We start from the raw sequence: 21,007 nt of genomic DNA on the forward strand, positions 1-21,007 counted from the left end.
ACTTGTACCTTGAATTTTCCATGTCTGTTCAGCATTAAATGTATTAATTGTTTTCTACTAAGACAAGTTTGTATTTCAACTTCATAGTAAAAGAGCAAAAAAATTTGTTTGGTTGTCCTTTTCATGGCATGTCCTTCAGAGTTACTGATCTTATTTGTCGTCTTACTGTTAATTTAGGTCTAGATGCTTGCTATATTCTAAAACATTATAAAGTTGATTCAAGGTTTGTTTGTAAATTGTAGTAAATTGTGATTTACAAAGCAAATTCATTAGTAATTCAAATAAATAAGTTTTCAGAGCATGGGATTGTATACCTGCCCACTTTAAAGTAGAAGTTCACAGGAGGCTATAGAAGTCCATTGCAGCATTGCTTGTTACACCCACAGGTGTAAAAAGTCAGTTATAATCCATATTGCCCTCTTTATTCTGTTTTTATTTCAGGTTCTTCCTGTTGCTTTTGAATTAATGAAACTGTCAGATGATGCATTGTAACTGAGATTGCATGATCTTACTTCTCTTTTCTGCCTGTCTACGTGCATCATTTAACCTCTGGCATGCATTAGTATTACAGAACAAGGAAAACAAACTTAGTGGTGGACCAAGAATGCTTTCTGTCTCTTCCTGGTGTGTAACATCAAGTACCACTTGTTTTCAAGGAAGATTAGTCTTAGTCTTCTATATTGGGGAAGGAAAAGACTAACATGCACACAGCAGAAAGTGGCAGAACCACAGAGTAAATCAGGCTTATGCTGGTTGTTGTATGTGGTTTCCTAAAGAATTTGGCCAATCTTGTAACGTGTGTTTTGGCATGCGTGTAGGAGGGAAGCAAGGATGGATGGTTTTACTCATCATTCTCCTCATATGGATCAGCTACAAGTCCATCATTTCACATTGCCCCAGTGAAAACAAAACTGGTTGTTTAAAATACAAAACAACAATGAAACCCTCCAAAGAAAACAAAAGCAACAAAAAAACCCACAGCCCTTGTGTTTAAGCCCAGCTTCTTAGCTATGTGCCTACAAGATGACCTTCAAACATATATGTCAAATCCTAGTGTTCTCTGTCTGTAATTCCAGGTCTTGGAGTGGTTGTGGTTTCTACTGGAGCGGCCTTGGTGTCTAGATCTCTGCCTTGTTTTGTGCTATTACATAATCAGTTTCCATTTATTAAGAATTTGCATGGCCTTAAATTTATGAGCAAGGAAAAATTAGTTTCACAGCCAACTCTGAGCAAAATTGCCTCTTAATTAAAAGAATGGGAGTTATTTTTTGTAACAAAATGAAGGACCAAGAGACAGTTACCTGTACATGTGTTAGTAACTGAATAATTTGTATGCTCGGAGGAAAAAGAAGGGCTTAAATTCATTTATAATACCTGAAGGCATTATTTAAACAATTCAGTATAGAACATACTAAGGGAGTTCCTGCCCAGTATGTAAACAGATGAAAAGAGACTCTAATTATACTGTGTCAGCTCAACTACGGCCGAGTAGTAGAACTAGAAAATGGATAATTTTCACTCTGTGTAGAATCACTTTCAGTCCTGCGCTTTTTAGCATCGAATGACCAACTTTTTGTAAAACAAAGTCTTGTTTCTTCTCTTTTGTTAATGGTAGTTTTTTTCTTGATGGTCTTGAGTTGTTTTTTTCCCATGTTTCTTTTTGTGCCATGCATTTAGGAGCATAGCTGTAAATTTTACAGTTTTCAAGTCAAGAAGCCAAACAAGTGGTCGCAGGAGTCTTCAGAATGTCACCAATTACAGTGATATGTTACACAATCAAAATTCTGTCAGGCATCTTAATGGAAATGCATTTAAGCAGCAATGCAGTGATTATATTTGATTAGTGAAACAGAAAGCTTGGGAAATTGGCTATAATTATTTTATTCTTACCATAGAAGTTATGCTGGCAATCTCCAGTCTTAATGTTACGGGGGGGGAGGAGAACATAATGAAGCACATTTTCACTGATCCAAGGATTTATTTTTCTGAATTATGGTAACTAATATTTTTCATTCTCCAGGGCAAGAAAATACAGAAGGAGTGTTTTTCTTAATTTGCTGTCATTTGAAAGCATTTAATACTGGTGGGACCACTGAATTTCTGAAATTGGACCTAGGGTTTTTTTTTGTTGCCATATCTCAAGATCTGTTACTGCGTTTGTTTTCCAGCTTTAAAGGAGGAGTTGTGAACTCTCTTAAACTCTCTTTTTAGACAAATAGCTTAAACTGTTAAACGGACTTTAATTCTGCAATGTACTGTTATACTTTCCTGAGAACGTGTTTCTGTGGCTATCCATCTGTATATTCACAGCAAAGTGTACTGTAGAGGCAGTGGAAGAAGGGAGATTCAGAACTTCTGAAAATAGAAGACCTTGGTGCAGACGGGTGTCAGCAGATAGCAGTAAAATCAGTTCATCTTGTCAGTTTGTCCAGTTCTAGAATAGCAATTTTAATGTAAGTCAGTTATGTCAAAATTTATTATGTTTGGGATGTGTCACCACATGCCTCATAAAGTGGAAAACTAGGCCTAACTTTCCTCTCTGTTAACACCGATTTGTGTTTTATGCGTCTTTATACCAGTTATGACTGAATTTCAAGCAGTGGCGTTAGTGCTGTCTGTAGGGTCCTGGAGTCAGTTGTGCTGTTTTGTTAGTGGGGTTCCCACTGGATTAAAAGAACAGGTGCAGAGCTGGAAGGAGGGCCCGCATTTCCCTGTGATAGCGATTGAGCCACTTTGCTTGTTCAATGGGAGCTTGTGAAACTATCTATAACTTGCCATATGTTGCTGACATCAGAAAAATAAGCAAACAGACAGGAACAGGCAGTAGCAGAGCTACCCATCCATCTGCTACATAACAAGCCTGGTAATACTTAGTAGAGCAAAGTCAGGATTTGCATAAGACAGAGTGGGGAACAAGTGCCTGCTCTCCAAAAGGGACTTAGTTGCTGGAGTTTTCCTGCAGGAGTTACCAGACTTCTCAAGGATGGTAGGGTGTTTTATCAGATAAGCTGCTTGGATACCTAGATTTTCCTCACAAACTCGTGTAGGTGCCCATAGCACCACTCAGTGTGCCTAGAAGGTCAAAGACCAGGCTCAAAGACCTGTTGAAGCTGTAGTGGATAAACCAGGTAGCTTCTTGCCTGCCACACACCTATGCTCAGAATAGACATCTTCACAGTGAAATCCCCCAAAGGATTTTTATCCAGAAATTTTCTCTGTAGAAAGGCTGGTGTAAGCGATAGCAAAAATAGACCAGTGCTTGTTTAGCCCAATTTAAAATAAATATATAATTTTTATCTGACTCTCTTTAATGAACCTCTTAGTTTTGTGAGCTTTGCAGTCCTCCAGCCTTTCTCTGCTTTGTAAAGGAAAGCTGCTGCCTCTGTTGCTAGAATTGCATTGCTAGCTCTCATTTTCAGCTCAGTTTTCAGCTCAAGTAGCCTGTTATGCAGCGCAGGACTAGCATCTGTGTATTCCAACAGAAACCGTGACTTTGGCCTCTGTTGTGGTGGAGGAAGGGAAGCAGGAGAAGGCTGATACCCCAAAGCTAGCATCTTGGAGCTAGATTTTATAGCTGAATGCTTCCAAAAGCTGAATTCTTTGCAAATGGCTAGGCCTAGAAACTAATAGCATTAAAGAGCTGGAATTTTGGCTAGAGACAAGTTTTACTATTGACTGACCTAAATCATGTGGGAACAGAATTAGCTTCTAATAAGCAGTAGATGTTGCTACTAAGTATTAAATTTTAGGTTGAGCTTTATTCAGCCTTCTTGGAGGTGCAACTCTTTAAACTTGTTTACTTGAGTTAACCTGAGCATATATTACATGCTCTGAAGTAGATGTGCTTCTACCTAAATTTTGAGCTGAATTTTCTTTTTTGGTATTGGTGTGGAGGTTTCTGGTTTTTTGGGTTTTTTACTCTGATCTTTTGGTCTGGTATGGAGGTTTTGTTTGTTGTTTTTGTTTACTTGGGGTTTTTTTGTTTTTTACTATGATCTCTCCTAGTTTCTCTGGTATTGTAATTTCATATCTAATCTCATCTAATGTCAAATGATTAACATTATGGGGACTGTCTAGACTTAAAAGTATTAAGAGGGAAGTGTCTTGCTGACTTCTTTACACAGTTAGTCTCACGAAATAATGAAACTTTAACCTGAATACATGTATTTCAGAGCATCAATTTATCAATATTTGGGGGGAAAAAAACATACAGAGTTCTTGGTGAACAAATGTGTGTGTATATTTCTCCCATTTTGAATGTAAATTCTAGAGTCTTCCTATAATTGTTTCTTTAACATTATTCAGTCTTCTGCTTGTATATGAATAACTGTTATTGTCATAACTGTACATATATGGGTATATGTACATATTGTTTTTAGTAATCTATTCCATTAATAACTGAATCTTTAGCCAAGTACTGATTTTTTGCTTGTCTGTTTCTGGCCTGACAATATCAATGGTGCAATAAATCTAAAGACTGTATTTTGGTCCACATACTTTCTGATACATATCACAATTCTATATATTATATATTTTATACAACATTCTATGCATATATTTATTTTAAAATGTATGTTCTCAGTAGAATCTGCTAGAGGAGAAATACTACAAGTAACCTCTGAACAGCTTCTGATTCCCCAAGTTTTTCTTGGTGGGGGTGGAAAATCCAAGTATCCCATTGAGTTTCTTCTTTTGTTCTTAAAGTAAAAATGTTCAAGAAGATGCCTATAAAATGCAGAAGTGCAACACTGAATTAATTACACTTTTTGCTATTTCCTGAGTCTTTCTAGCATTTAATAGCTAAAAAATGTTTCATGTGAAACTTCAATGTTTACAGAAAAGTAGTAGAGACTCTTAGAAAGTTGATTGCAAAGAATCCTAACTAGATACAAGTGTCTAGTAAGCTTTAGAAGCTGCACGTCCAAATTAAATGAATGGAATCTGAATGCATGATATTAAGCCTATGCTTAGTCTTGGGAATATTACTCTTTGTTGATTATCTGATATAGCAAGGGGTCAGCATCAAACTGCAGCAAGCACTGGTGTGTTTTACCATTGTGGAGCTGCATAGCTGATACTCTCAAGAGAAATGTTTTTCACTTGTGAGCACAAATCTAGGTAAGTAGCTGGTTCTTTCATATTAGGATTTTAGTGTTGTGTAGAGGAAATTTCTCATCTGTGAAATATTTATTGTTAATATAAATGGATTACAGAGATGGGAAGAAATGGATCTCGAGTTCTATGGCTAAACTATTTGTATTACAGGTCCTCAACCTCAAAACTGGTTTTTTTTTATGTAGGTAGAAAGTGGAAAAATCACTTTAATCAGAACCAAGAAGTCTTATGTTGCCTCAGTTGCACTTGATGATGGCTAATAATTTTACATTCGTATAATTCACATTTCTATTCTGTTTTATTTGTAGAGACTTGAAGCCTGAGAATATACTCCTTGATGACTGTGGTAAGTAAAATATTAAAGTTAACTTTGAAATTGGGAATAACAAATCTAATTAATACTGTGCCAGAAATCAAAGGGATTTCTTCATAATAAAAGGGACCTGACTGACAAATGCGAACTTTGGTTAGTAAAGAAAAAACTGACCTTGCTTTTTAATATGCAGGGGAAAATACTGGGTTTTTGCAGGATGACAGGAATGATGTTTGAGGGGTCAATTTCCCACCTTAAAATGGCTACTTTTCCCCTTTTGCTCCTCCTTCTCCCCGTTACCCCTTGATTCAAGGTAGCTAAAATTTTTTTATGGATTTGTTCTCTGTCTTTTCTTTGACTATGGAAACATGATCTGTTAGATGTGGGGCCAGAATTTTACTTAATAAACTATAAGCAATAAAGAAAAAAAGAAATCTGAAGCATCTCTGTTTTAACATTTCAACTAAAACAGAGCTGATGGTCACTGATGCATATGTGGCTGGAAGGAATCAAGCAAATACAAACAATATGAAGAAGTGTTTGTAGTGTTTTGTTTTTCAAAAGCCAAATTAATTTTCTTCAATGACTTTGAAATTTATCAGAATCTTTTTAATTCACTGTAGAACATGTGCAGCGATTACTTTCTAAACTGTGTATGAATACTCTTCTTGTAACTGCTGAGTATTTTAGTTAAGGAAAAACTGCCTTTGAAGTAATTAGCAAAATATTTTTTTTAAAGTCAGCTTGTTCTGACGGATAAATTTCTAAAAAGGTGATGCTTGGGAGAATCACCTTCCAATAGCTAAAGCTTTGCTAGACATCAAATGCATTCTTTAATTTTCTCTCCAGCAATGTCTTGCAAAAGCTGAAGGCTTCTTTGAGGAAAAATGTGGCCTTGCAGGACTGCACTAGAATGCTTTCTCTCTGCCAGGGATATTCTGATCTTGTTCCAGGGAGCAGAGGGGACTAATGAGAAAATCGCTTCAGGAGCTCAGATCCTGCACTTGAGAAGGGGCTCATCAAATGTCAGGGAATAGAAAAGCATCTGAATGTATTTAAAATGCATTTGCTGCTCAAGAGCATTTAGTTATTTTCAACCAGTATACAGAGTGGCACTAGACTTTCCCCATTCTCTCTCCCCACCCCTTGGTAATCTATCACATGTAAATAAGAAATTAATATGCTTTTGACTAATATTGATGCTGTAGATCTTTTTGAATGACAGAGAATATATGCCAAAGGACACTTGGGCATTGGAACAGGCTACCTCCGCTCTTGGAGGCTTTCTAGACAGGAATTTAGAAAGCCTTGAACACTTTGGGCTGACGCTTGCTCAGCAGGTTGTCCTAGAGACCTTCTGAAGTCCCTTCCAGCCTGAATTATTCTGTGAATCTGTGATGTTTTTGTAAATGACAGTGTCTTGTCCTTATATCCAGTATTAGAAATAAGTGTTTTTTGTTTTGTTTTTCCCCTGAATCTTTCTACTACAAATTATTGGCAATTTTCTGCTTTAAAACTGAGTTGAAAATCTAATTGTCCTTCTGTCTAGCCTTTTATATTTTTATTAATAAAGTACATTACGTATTTTTAGATTGGAATCATGTCAATACAGTTCTTGCCTTGAATTGTCTTGAATCATTTGCTGTTGAGTCTGTCCAGCAAAGAACTGTATCTGTCCATGGAAGTGTAAGACAGGGTGAGATGAACCTATTCCTAGTGCCCTTCTTGGACTGTTTCCCCATCTGAGCAGTGTTTTTCATGATAAATCATAATCTTCTACCAGACTACTACTACTTTAATAGATACTAGTGTAAATGCCACATATAATACAAAAGTTAGTCAGCTTGAGAAGTTCAGGTTATAAAATGAAATAGAAGCTGAAGTTATCTACATTAGACTGATTCATGAGAAGGGGGAAACCCTAATATTGAACTAGCATGTTACAATATAAATAATAAGTAGGTTATGTCTAGGCTACTGTTCTTTTGGGGTGGGAGTAGGGATAGCAATTCCAGTTACTCGAGCTTAGCATTATTAGGGTGCTTTGTTAGAGGAAAACCTGATGTCTCAGTAAAGGCTACAGTTTTCTCATATTTGGAATAAATGGAGTAAATTCTGATATTTTGTTACGAAATCAGAAAGCTATGTGTTTGTGGCAGGAATACAGAACGGAAAAATACAAGTGTCTGATATGTAGACACAGAATTTGAAATGAGCATTCATCATTTCTATTCGTCCTAGAGTAGGAGCCTATGCCAAAGCTAGGAATTAGAGTACTTAACAGCAATTTATTTTGTATGACCTTCAGGAAATCTGATCTGTGTTAGATCAGATGCCTATGTTAGATCTGTGCATTTCTTCCTTTATGTATTTAAGGGAGGATTGAATAATGATTAATCACTGCTTTCTAGTTAAGTTAAATAACCCTAGTGCTATGAGCGTATGAAGGTCTTAATGTTTTGGGGTGACTTTTTTGATGAGGAATGCTACAGAAATTTTTTGTTTTTAAAAGTGGTGATATTATTTGCTGACTATGTATAATTTATTTTAACATAAACAGGACATATAAGAATTTCCGATCTTGGATTAGCTGTCCAGATTCCAGAAGGAGAAACAGTCCGAGGACGGGTTGGGACTGTTGGTTACATGGGTATGTAAAGAATCCTATACTAGTTATGCTTTACCAGAAAATTTGTTTCTGCGGACAAAGGAATGACTTGTCCAAAGAACTGTATTTGGTCTGGATTAGTTACTAGACATTTTGTGGGAGGAAAGGTTATGTGGTTGTAGATGTTAGTAGTCAATTTTAAGCCTACTGATAAACTTGAAAACTTTACTCTGGAAATTCTAGCTTTAGGTAGAAATTTAAGAAAGCACCAAATTTTTTTCTGAGGTTCAAAGAGATTTAGGGTCACAGGTAAACAGACAAATTACTATGACAATAAATTTCTTTCCATGGTTTGGAAAAAAATCATTTTTGGTTTGTAAGCAATACTGATCTTAAGTGTTAAAGAATTTAAGTGCTTCTCTTGGATAGAAACATGACTCCTTCCTGTAGAAATTAATGTTTCTTCAAAGTACAGAGGAGTTATGCAACGATCTCTGCACAGAGCCAAAAAAGTGCCTGAGAGTTTTTGCAACATTTAATTAAAGTGAATTGTCATGGGGAGTTCTTTGTTTTTGTTTTGTAGCTCCAGAAGTGCTCAAAAATGAAAAGTATACATTCAGCCCGGATTGGTGGGGTCTTGGGTGCTTGATTTATGAAATGATTGAAGGACAGTCACCATTCAGGAAGCATAAGGAAAGGGTCAAACGGGATGAGATTGACCGGAGAGTAAAGGAAGACCAGGAAACATATTCAGAGAAGTTCTCAGAGGAGGCAAAATCGATCTGCAGGATGGTGGGTGAAGAGACATAGAGGTTTGAAAATTAAATTTCTAACCCTTTTTAACAGATTAACTATTTTAACATCTTCTACTGAAAATTTTTCAAAGCTGGAGTTCTTAAATCTTTCTTTGGTTAAGATGGAAGTTTGTGATTGGCCATGAATTGTTCAATTATCAAACTTTGAGTATGCAGAACTTTTTTCAAGATGAAGGAAGGCCGCATAAATTGATTTTTTTCATTACATAAATGAAAAGATCCCGTACTCCTTGGACCACATGTCATCATAGACAGAGCATACAATAGCATGCTCAACTTTGATGCTCTATGGGGAGAAATGTCAAAGTAGTATACTAGTTTCCTTGCCTAAAAGAGTATGTATGAGACAACAGCTTTTTTTTTTTAATTTTGCATTTCTTAAATTTAGTAAGAAGCACGTCTATGCAGAAAGCTTCAAAAGTTTTCTTTACTAGTTTTTGCAAAATATGTGCATTATTTAAGCCCACTGGAAAAAAAAAGTAAGTCTCTATTCCCTGAAAGTAAAGTCTACTGCAGAGTCTGTAGTGTAAAATCTGTTTAGCAAGGCATCGATTAAAATATTTTCATATAACTTTGGGTATAATTTTCAAATGGTCTGCCTTCAGGGTTTCTTTTGTCTACTGAAAATCTTTTTGCTCCCTGAATGTTGTCGTTTGGATTTCAAGTTTATTTTGATACCATGATAAATTTCATCTAACAAAAGGCCAAGTAGAAAAGTAAAGCTATTGAAAGACATTGGATATAGATTTTTTTTTTTTTTAAATTGTGGGATTATATCACTGGATCAGCATTTTTTCCATATCTTTGCAGTTACTTACTAAAAATCCAGTGGAACGACTGGGTTGCAGTGAAGATGGAGCTGCTATTGTAAAGCAACATCCTATTTTCAAGAATATTAACTTCAAGAGGCTGGAAGCTAACATGCTAGAACCTCCGTTCTTGCCAGATGTAAGTAGGTGAGACAGATTTGATTAGTATCTAAAAAGGCAAGAACTGTCTTAATTCTATGTCAGCAATCATGTGAACTCCAGAGGAACCTTTAAAGTTAGTTAAGTTGGCAGGAGAATGCCATTATAGCTATTGATGGCTAGTTGTTTTGTGACATTTCATCCGAGATCACAAAACAATTTACAACAGTGGTATTGCTCTAGGGAGCTTTGTAGCTGATTTCTTAGTCCTTAAAAGTCTGCCTCCCTAGCATGAAGATTAGTTTTCAAGAAACTGCTATGGAGTTGAGAAGAGGGTGACAGAAGATGAGTGAATTATGACAACCATTAAGAAATCCAAAGAAGTTGCATGCTGTTTCTGGTTTTGGTGTTCGTTTTCTGTTACTTGCAGGATGGATGGATGAAATTGCTCAGGTGCCTTATGGCAAGAGTGTTTTTTTAAGTTTTGCGTTTCTGTTTTGTAGTATAGTATAATTTGGTGATCAGCAATGTGAAATATAAAATTGCAGGCATTTTGCTCACCCTTTCCTCATCTAGCAAGGGGGGGGGGGGGGGGGGCGGCGGGGGAAACCAACACACAAAAAAAAACCAAAATGAGAGACCAAAACTTTAATGAAGCAATCTTGTATTGTACTGCAGCCACGTGCCGTATATTGTAAAGATGTCCTGGATATAGAGCAGTTCTCAACAGTAAAAGGAGTGAACCTGGATACTACAGACGATGACTTCTATTCCAAATTTGTAACGGGTTGTGTCTCAATCCCTTGGCAAAATGAGGTATTGTATATTTCATAAAAGATTTTCTTTAGCACAGCAATATAGAGGATTTAGAAGGGATATAATTATAGTATCACCTCTCTCTGACATCTAAAGAAGTTTCTGCTTCAGACTTCTTTGCTGAGAGACTTCAGAAAAAAGTTTTTCCCAAAACGTAAACAACTTGCTAAAAACTGACATCTATGATAAATTTGCATAAATAGAATCTGGCATCTTGTCACAGAATCATTGAATTGTTAAGGTTGGAAAAGACCCTTGAGATCAAGTCCAACCGCTAACCTATCACTGCCAAGTCCACCTCTAAACCGTATCCTCAAGCACCACATCTACCCGTCTTTTAAATACCTCCAGGGATGGAGACTCTACCACCTCCCTGGGCAGCCTGTTCCAATGTTTGACAACCCTTTCGGTGAAGAAGATTTTCCTAATATCCAACCTAAACTTCCCCTGGTGCAGCTTGAGGCCATTTCCTCTTGTCCTATTGCTTGTTACTAGGGAGAAGAGACCAACCCCCGCCTCACTACAACCTCCTTTCAGGTTGTTGTAGAGAGCGATAAGGTCTCCCCTCAGCCTCCTCTTCTCCAGACTAAACAACCCAATTCCCTCAGCCACTCCTCATAAGACCTGCTCTCCAGACCCTTCACCAACTTTGTTGTCCTTCTCTGGACACGCTCCAGCACCTCAATGTCCTTCTTGTACCGAGGGGCCCAAAACTGAACACAGTACTCGAGGTGCGGCCTCACCAGTGCCGAGTACAGGGGCAGGATCACCTCCCTGGTCCTGCTGGCCATACTATTCCTGATACAAGCCAGGATGCTGCTGGCCTTCTTGGCCACGTGAGCACACTGCTGGCTCATGTTCAGCTGGCTGCCAACCAACACCCCCAGGTCCTTTTCCTCCAGGCAGCTCTCCAGCCACTCCTCCCCAAGCCTGTAGCGTTGCATGGGGATGTTGTGACCCAAGGGCAGGACCCGGCACTTGGCTGTGTTGAATCTCATACCGTTGGCTCTGGCCCAACAATCCAGCCTGTCCAGGTCCCTCTGTAGGGCCTTCCTGCCCTCCAGCAGATTGACACATCCACCCAGCTGGGTGTCATCTGCAAGCTTACTCAGGGTGCACTCAATCCCCTCATCCAGATCATCAATGAAGATATTGAACAGCACCAGCCCCAGCACTGAGCCCTGGGGAACACCACTCGTGACCGGCCGCCAACTGGATTTGACGCCATTCACCACCACTCTCTGGGCTCGGCCGTCCAGCCAGTTCTTAACCCAGTGCAGAGTGTACTTGTCCAAGCCGTGAGCAGCCAGCTTCTCCAGGAGAATGCTGTGGGAGACGGTGTCAAAGACCTTACTTAAGTCCAAGTAAACAATGTCTACAGCCTTCCCCTCATCCACTAAGTGGGTCACCTTATCATAGAAAGAGACCAGATTAGTGAGGCAGGACCTCCCTTTTCATAAACCCCTGCTGGCTGAGCCCGATCCCCTGGGTGTCCCACATGTGCTGTGTAATGGCATTCAAGATGGTCTGCTCCATGACCTTTCCCGGCACCGAGGTCAGGCTGACAGGCCTGTAGTTCCCCGGATCCTCCTTCAGACCCTTCTTGTAGTGGGCCATCACATTCGCTAGTTTCCAGTCATCTGGGACCTCCCCGGTTGACCAGGACTGCTGATAAATGATGGACGGTGGCTTGGCGAGCTCCTCTGCCAGCTCCCTCAGTATCCTTGGGTGGATCCCATCCGGCCCCATGGACTTGTGAACAACCAGGTGCAGGAGCAGGTCGGTGACTGCCACCTCTTCAACAACTGGGACTTCATTCTGCATACTAGCTCCATCTCCCAGCACAGGGGCCTGACAACCCCGAGAATGACCAGTCTATTAAAGACTGAGGCAAAGAAAGCATTAAGTACCTCAGCCTTCTCCTCATCTTTTCTGGCAAGGTTACCTTCCGCATCCAACAAAGGAGGGAGATTCTCCCTGGCCCTCCTTTTGTCACTGATGTATTTATAAAAACACTTTTTGTTATCTTTAACGGTGGCAGCCAGTTTAAGTTCCAGCTGGGCCTTGGGCTTCCTAATCTTTTCCCTGCATACCTCACAACATCGTAGATACAGCCTACAGAACAGTATTTAGCAACACTATGACCACGTTTTCCTTGTTCTTCTCTCCCGTTATTCAACATTGCTGTTTATAGGAGAGGGATAGAATGCTATTCAAAGTATTCAAAAGCAAATAGGTGCAGTGTGTGCTGTTTGTGTATTACGCCTGTATAGCAATGGAGTATTCAAGTGACATAGTAATAGAGAACTGCAGATTCACCTTTTCTGAGGTTTCAGAACAGTTCAACATCGGTTGAGTCAGACTTTCTCTTAAAGCTATTTCATCTGCCCAGTGAATAAGTATTCTAGTATTCTGCATAGAATACCAGGATTTTGCTACCTCTGCAAGTAGTTCAGTCTATATTTAGGAAATTCAAATCTTTATTATTTCAGGAAGAACACTCAGTAATAATTATTTTAAATTGTAGTTCTTGTTATGAATGCCTTCCCCCTATTATAAGTTGTTCATAACTATCTGAAATTAGCATTGTCTTGAATCCTACTAGTGTAGTTTCTTTCCCAGCATGGCTTTTTAATTTTATTTAAAGCTTGAACGCAAAAGGTGAGCAATTTCCGAACAAGTTAGAGAAAAAAAGTGCATTCCCTTTTATTCCCCTCCCATACGTTACCTATTGTCATGGTTTACAACAAAAGCAGACCACATTTCTTCTTTTATGCCTTCTCTCCCTCTAAGAGGTATACTCATTTGGTTGCATGGTCATCAAGATAGATGTGTATCAGTGGCACTCACAGATAAAAGCCAACAGCATGTGAGCATCAGCCACTCTCCCCCTTCTGACCACGCCTGTTCATTACGTTTTGGCACGTACTCTTTCTGCTTTTCTTTCTGCACCTGGTAATTATATTTTTAATTCTTTTGTTTTCTGTGTACAGAAACAGATTATTTCAAAATCCCTTGATTTACTCCGAAGACCTGTCTTCATTATATCTTTTTTTCATGAAGTATTGTCTTCTCTATCTCATTGCCTTATTTTTAATTATGGTATATGTTGTGTTTTGATAGACAGTTGCCCAAAACACTGGAATGATGTGTGAATTACTGTGGTCAGACATCAGCAGCTTTTTCTCTGGGTGCGTTTGTCCCCTTTGTAAAAAGTGTCCCCATATGCTATAGGTACTCATACTCTGCATAGGATAATCATTTCTCCTACTCAATGACATGTTTATTAAGTTCAGTCCAGGATCTAGAGATACTACATTTGTTAGCCTAGACTACTCTGAAATGAGCAGAATAGATGAAAGGAAAAATCAATTTCTGGTTCTAAAAACTTCTGCCCATGATGCAATAAGCAGAAGAAATGCCTTACCAAAGCACAGGAGCATCTGAGTACTTAACCGCATGATAGTGCTCTCACTGCTATTCTTTTAGTTCACTGGATGTGCAGGAAAGTTAATGTAGACTTTGTGCTTTCCTTCATGGAGCTCTGCAAGTAGTGTAGTTTGGCTGATGAATATGTAATTTTTTAGGAGCACCCAGGCAAAGTAAATAAATAATACATGGAACCTGTTTGAGAGGCTTGTATGGATTTTTCATTTATATCTCCTATATTCCAAAGATGATTGAAACGGGATGCTTTGAAGATATCAATGCGTATGAAACTGATGGTACTGTGTCACCAGACAGAGAGAGGGCTCCTAAACCAAAGAGAGGCTTCTTTCACAGACTTTTTAGTGGAGAGGTAAGGGGATTTCCTTTCTTTCCTAAGAAAATTACCAGTAAGATTTTAACATCCGTTCCATTTTTTTAATATTCTTTTGTGATAGTAAAACCAAGTTGTTTGCTGAATATTGAAACTAATGAGATCTGGTTTATTATGGCTTTGCCCCTGCACTGCATTTCAGAAACTGTAGCAATCCCTATAACTCCAGGAGTCTTTTCCTCCCTCAGCATTCTGTCTACCTCTAGTGTCTGCCAGCTGTTACCTGGAGAAAAGGTAGTGTGTGCTGTTAACAGCTGTGCTATAGATCTTTCCTAAATATATTAATTTGGGTCTTCCTCCTTATCTGTTTTGCCAGTTTTTAAGAAAACTTCTGGGGAGATGAATTCAGAGATGATTGAGGCCCCCTCTGTATAAACTTAAATAAAATTGGCTACTGAACTCAGAAGTGAGTGTGGTGGAACAATGCAACTCCTAGGACTTGTGCCTTTAGAAAGTTGGGCTCCCAATCAATCATTCTAGTGTATTAAGCAAATAAGTAAAAATATCCCCTAAATTAATGAGTGTGAAGAAGCATCAAAAAACAAGTGTTAAAATATCTTAGGTATTTTAATGCCTTTACCAAACAGCAACATAATATACGTTCACATGGCTTCTGATAATGCATGGCCTTTTCTTTTACTAAAGAGTAGAAGTTATGTGTATATGTTTAGAAGTATATGAATTGAGTATTTACCACCTAAGAGACACGTAGCATATTGTGCTTCTTTATAGGTAGTTAGAAATAGGCTATTTGTAAAGGTTTTCACCTGAAGATGTTGTACACAATTCTGCTTGCTCAGTATGCCTGCACTTAGAGTGGAATTATCTTGAGAAGCTTAAGTATATTCCAGTAGAGAACACTTCTATAGAAATTACTTTTGCTTTCAAGCAGAAATGGAATTTAAAAATTGCTAGGAGTATATCATTAAGTAGCCACAACAGGGCCATGTATTAAAATTGCATGATGATATTTTTTTGTCCTCAGCTGGTAATTCACCTCTCTAAAATGGTATGATGCTAATGGAATGTATGAGTACTGTCATTTTTAGTTCACCTTTTCAAATTCACTTTCTCCCCACTTACCGTAATGGAATAGAAAGAATGGTTAAGTGTACTAATAGTCTCGCTTAGCTAAAGTTAAAGCTTGTGTTTTACTGTAGCCTTTTCAAGCTGAATCAGCAGGGTTCATACTGTCCCAAGATATGGTTCTATGTATTGAGAGAGAGTCCTAAAAAAATTAATATGGCCTGAGAGCCTTTAGTTGGTTTTGAAGTAATAAGACTGCAGTTAATTGTCCTGTGAAGTTAAAAGAAGGAAAGATCTTAAGGTTAAATGGAACTTTAATGACTGGAAATTTGGGTCAGGTTGTGGTTTCCTTTAATATTCCCAAAGCATTTAGTTAGTATGGAGTAAAATGTGCTGGAAAAAAAAGCCACCCCGCTCCCAGGGTTTCTGTGCCCCATAAAACACACAAACCAACAATAGTGTCAGTTCTGCAGCTGAATTCTTTCTTTGTCTTCTCTTGCAGGTCTGCTTTAAATCTGATTGCAGTGACGATGAGCAGGAGTCCTCCAGACTTTAAATCATTTTACTCTCATCAGAAAGGATGAGCAAACTTTAAATATTTGATATCTCTGTAGCAAAGTGTATTATATATATTTTTTATCTGAGTTCGAGGATTTTTGTACATTTGTACTTCAGTTGTTTTAAGATGTATATTTTCACTAAAGCTTAATTGTACAAAAAGCAATGAGTGCCATTTGAGTGAGTGTGTTGTATGTATTTGATTATCTTGATTTCACGCGCCTCCCCCCCCACCCCCACCCCCCAGTGGAATGAATCTAGAAATACTAGAAGGATTTTAAAGCACAGAGATAATATCTATGGCGTCAATGTAACTTGACTTTGTATGCTCCTGGTAAAAGTCGTCTTGTTCATTAGATCTTTTATTAGCAGTTTTCCTAACAGTAAAATTGCTGTACTGATAAATTTAATATTTCCCGTATTATCTGGCAGCATGGCAGTGCTATTACCTAATGTGTCTCTCAAGCAACTGCTAAGAAAAAAGGAATTCAGTGCACTGTGGCCAGCTGTTACGAATTGCTCTTTACTATCTGGCTCTGTAGAATGTCTTGCTGTGTTTCTATGTACAGAGAATCCTGAACATTTAGCTTAATCCTGTACCAAATGGTATTACCCCACTCTTCTCCTTTTTACCCATCTTACACATCCCCTCCATACAGTTTCTTGGCATGGACAACACAAGTAGACCTATGCCAAAATTTTAGAACTATATTTTGACTACTTTCTCTTTACTAAAAGTATTTCTTTTTACCTGTGGGGACACCTTTTTATTTTTTTTTTCTGTAAATGAAATTGTTTACAACTCCATGTAGGATGTTACAGTTTTATAATGGATTTAAAAAAAAAGAAGCGTGGGCTCTTCTTACTAACCTCCTCTCTGCTTATTATGTTGTAATACACGATGTCGTGGGGTTGACAGTGATCACTGCTACTGAGGCAAGGACATCAAATATCAAGTATCAAATTTAGTTATGTAAATAATCTTTCCTTATAACCTTTACAAGCTTAAACATTAAAACCTACCTGTAATGATTGCTTGATGCAGATGCAGAGCTGGTATTGAAGTTTTAGTTACGATTACCTGATGTTCACTAGTAAAACTGTTTCCAGCTGCTTGAAAGCTTGAAAACTTCCAGTCTTCTGGACTCAATGTATGCCAGCCTTCAATAGTTTTACCAGAATCTTTACCAAATAATCTGTATGAGAATGAATTCAGGGAACACATTTCATTAAAAGCCTTTCTGTTTTCAAAATTTGAGTTAGGGACTTGAAATACAGCAGAATGCTGTTGGAGTTGGAGATAGGACTTTTGTTACATATTTTGTTCTGTATTCTGAAGATTTGTCTCCACTGAGCATGCATACTTTTTCCTCTCAAATCTCTAGGGCGCCAACCAGACCACAAACATATTATACACACAGAGCAACTGAATATCCCCCCACCTCAAATAGGTTTCTGCTTGTGATCCACAGACCCGCTGGAAGAAACTTAAGCTGCTTCTGAGAAACTCACAAGACATTTGATACGCAGACCCATCGTTAGGTTTTAATTCATGGTATTTTGTCTAGTGACAAATGTTTTAATTGGTTAGAATTTGAAAAAAGTTGGAAAACCAGTGTGATACAGAATCCTGCTGGGCCCAAGCTGGTGTCTATCTGAAATTGTTCCTCTTGGCCACTGTGCCACAGGAATGAGGAATGAAACACTTCTCCTGTGTTTTCAGTGCATTTTTAAAGATGTCTAAAACAGCACAGAGGACAGCAAAATGACTGTCATACAAAGTACACAGGGAGAAATTGACAGAGGGAGAGTTTGAATGAATTACTGGAAGATATGCTGACGCAATAATGAAGGATGGGAGGCTTGACAGAAAGAGAAATATCTGAAGTAAGGGTATTGGCTGGAACCATTATGTGTGAGACAATGAGCTGGCATGGTCTGACCTGACCCTTTTTATTATGTGCCACAATAATAGAAGGACTCTAAAAAGATGGGAAGGGAAGAATAGGGAAGTAACAAAAGCATTTTATAAATACCTACCTGGTTGGAGAAGTGACCATGTTTCTCTGATTAAAGGGTTTAATTTTTTAAGATCTTAGGTTTGCTGTTCTGAGGCAAAGGTGACCATATTAACACGAGACATATGGGGTGACAGTCTGGATTTAATGCCTGCTTAGAGCAACTAGAAATTTGGGCAAGAATACCATGGACACAAGCTGAGTATGAAGAAAATACAGGAACTGGCTTAAACAAAAAAAATTCTGAAATTCTATTTATCATGTATTTCAGATTTTCTTTCCATATTGGAGGGGGAGGGATCTTAACGTCAAAAAAAAAATCAACTCTTCTATTTTGGAGTGCTGAGACTTAATATTTCTTCTGCAGGGATCTGTGAAGAAAAAAGATTAGATGAAGAGAAAACAGAAGTTGTTTCTAAGAAGTGGTTATTTATAAATCTAGTTCTTTGGACAAGGAACTCCAGCCATGCAAAAAAATGGAGCATTTTTTCGTTTTTATGAAGCTTTAGTTAGTTTCATTTCACAAGTTTTTTTCTTATGTTCTGAATAATAATGTTGAATTGGTTTTGAGTAACTACACATTTGCAGGATTAGAACCTAAATTCTGTTGGTTTTGGTCTTTTGCTTGGTGTTGTTCCCCCCCTGCCCCAGTAGGCTCAAGATGGCATTTTTCTATCATAAATTTATCCCTTTTGGCTAGAAACACAATCACAAAGTAATGACTAGATATTATCTAATGTGAATACCCTAATGAATTAGAGGACAAGAAACTGTAAAGATCAGCATAACTTTCCTTATACGGTACACAGAGATTAAGATGTTATGCTGCTTAATCTAAGGTGACCAACATTGGTTAAATGTCTTTACTGGAGTATTAGTAGATTGGAGATGCATTTTGAAAGTGGGGAAGGTGTAAGGAGAGGGGAGAACACCTGAAAGCAAAATATTTTGGTGAACTTGGCTCTTGATTTTTGCAGGACACAACTGAGACAAAGAAGGGGGAAGGCAGCAGGTTGTGTATACTGATTATGTAGCCTTTTATTTCCATGAAGCTGTTCTAGGTTTTGGGCGCTTTTTTTGTTGTTGTTGTTAAAAAAAAGCCAATGTAAATTCTTATCATTCAGTATGACTTCATTATACCTCCATGAATTCAGATTCTAGATCCATGTGTTAGAAGGCTTTAATAGCAGTGATACAGCCCATCAGTGCAACTGCTTTATTCTATGGGTGCAAGATAGGGAAAGATCTGTGGAATTCCGTGTAGTTACTTGAATGAGATCAACCCTTCTTTTCTGTGGCTTGTGTTTCCAAGCATTTGTGTATGTAAGCCTTAATGTCTCCTTGTGCATACCTCATGAATCAATATATTTAGCTTAAAATTCAGAAACTGTGAAACAATGTACCCATGTCTTATCGGTTTACTTAATGCTTTTGAATGTTGTGACCAACAGAACAGAATCTTTGTGCCTTAGGGTTGTTCTCTTTCTAAAAAAAAAAATGCTTAGCTTTTTTTTTTCCACAGATGTAGTGTTCATGATAGAGATGGTGTTATGTTTCTGGATTATAACAACAATAAAACAGTCTCGGCTGAAAAAATGAGCACTTAAAAATAATTACTGTATGATAATAGGAAAAAAAAACCTGTGGTATTTCCGTAATGGAGAGCACTATTGGAAGGATCTTAGCCTTCAATAGAAGATGTTGTATGTCTTTTTTTCCCAAATCATTCTTAAAACAGTAAACGAGAAGGGTTTAGATTATGAAAGAGAATTATCTCTATTTCAGAATTAAATCATGTCTAATTTGAGAAATCAATGATAGAAGCTATTAAAAACAACTAAAAATAAATTTTTTAGAATGCACTTCAATAATTTTTCAAACAAAACTGATGTAAGAAATTTCTCATTGCTATCTGTATAAACAAGGAATACTTGTTTACAAGTTACTAAAATAAGTCAAACAACTAGTATTATTTTGCTTTGGTTTACAATTTAGTATTACATTAATTTAGCAGTGGAATGATAGCCTTCACTTTAGTATAGATTTTCAGAAAATACTTCTCTTCAGAAAGTACAGAAAAAATGGAATTAAAATTTAAAAATGGGAAGCATCTTTAAGCTAAATTCATGGTTACTTTGATTTGAATTGCCTGCCTGGCTCATTTTGGTGATAATGATGTCTCTTCTGCTGAATGTACAATTATTTTTTTATGATTATTATTTCATAATTGTTCTTATGGTGTAACTTAAGTTTTTTACATGAGATCTAGGCAGCTTTTCTCATGTTCCATATGTGTCCAAAACACAAGAATTGTTTCCAAGTACAGCGAAGCTGACTGTTAAATGTGATGTGTTAGTTCCAGTATCTCCAAACCACTGCACTGTTCTTGTACGAGCTGTTTTCCTGGATGTTCTAGCGTTGTAATTCCTGAAATAAAAGCAAAACACTGCCACATATCTCAACCACATGTATTACTGTCTAATGTGATTTATTTACCATGTCTATCATGGTAGCGGGATAGATAAAAATTGTAATTTAAAAAAAATCAATTTGTTGAAGCAGAAAATATGTATTACATGTTGTAAGTTCTTTACAAATGTAAGATTATCAGATCCAGGAAAAAGTGCCCTAGCTCTGTTGTATTTGCTCAACCGATACCTTATCTCATCATCTGAATCTTGATTTCTACTTACATTTATGTGTGAAAAGACAGACTTATCGGGATGGGCTGTTTTTCATTAACACATTTACTGTATGATAACACTATGAACGTGAATACAGGCTTGGTCAGTAGTAGCTGTGTCTCTGCTTGTCATCAGCCTTATCACACATACTGAATTATTTACTACTGCCAGAGAAAACTAGCCAGACTTCACTCTTGTTGAGAGAATTTATACCTTTATATTTGTTGGATTTGTGGGGCTTTTGTATCAAATACTTTATAACAGTAGGCTGCTTGTATTTTCAAAGTTTGCCCTATTTATGCAAGGGCTTTCACTGTAATTTTATG

At 37.6% G+C, this 21,007-nt stretch overlaps 1 protein-coding gene across 2 annotated transcripts in view; it reads left to right on the forward strand.

Moving 5' to 3' along the window:
- The window catches only part of GRK4 (G protein-coupled receptor kinase 4), a 45,155-nt gene extending 24,365 nt beyond the window's left edge, over nt 1-20,790 (forward strand). The window contains exons 10-16 of one of the 2 annotated variants that reach the window (XM_064449035.1): nt 5,424-5,461; nt 7,989-8,078; nt 8,620-8,828; nt 9,662-9,799; nt 10,438-10,575; nt 14,252-14,374; nt 15,924-20,790. In XM_064449035.1, the coding sequence (XP_064305105.1) occupies nt 5,424-5,461; nt 7,989-8,078; nt 8,620-8,828; nt 9,662-9,799; nt 10,438-10,575; nt 14,252-14,374; nt 15,924-15,977 (790 nt within the window). In that variant the 3' untranslated portion in view covers nt 15,978-20,790. Of the gene's footprint in view, nt 1-5,423; nt 5,462-7,988; nt 8,079-8,619; nt 8,829-9,661; nt 9,808-10,437; nt 10,576-14,251; nt 14,375-15,923 lie in introns of those variants that run through there. The other variant, XR_010372575.1, reaches the window with a different exon arrangement.
- The last annotated feature ends 217 nt before the right edge of the window (nt 20,791-21,007 follow it).

The sequence above is a fragment of the Phalacrocorax carbo genome, chromosome 4 (assembly GCF_963921805.1).
Source record: "Phalacrocorax carbo chromosome 4, bPhaCar2.1, whole genome shotgun sequence".
In the NCBI taxonomy this organism is placed as follows: domain Eukaryota; kingdom Metazoa; phylum Chordata; class Aves; order Suliformes; family Phalacrocoracidae; genus Phalacrocorax; species Phalacrocorax carbo.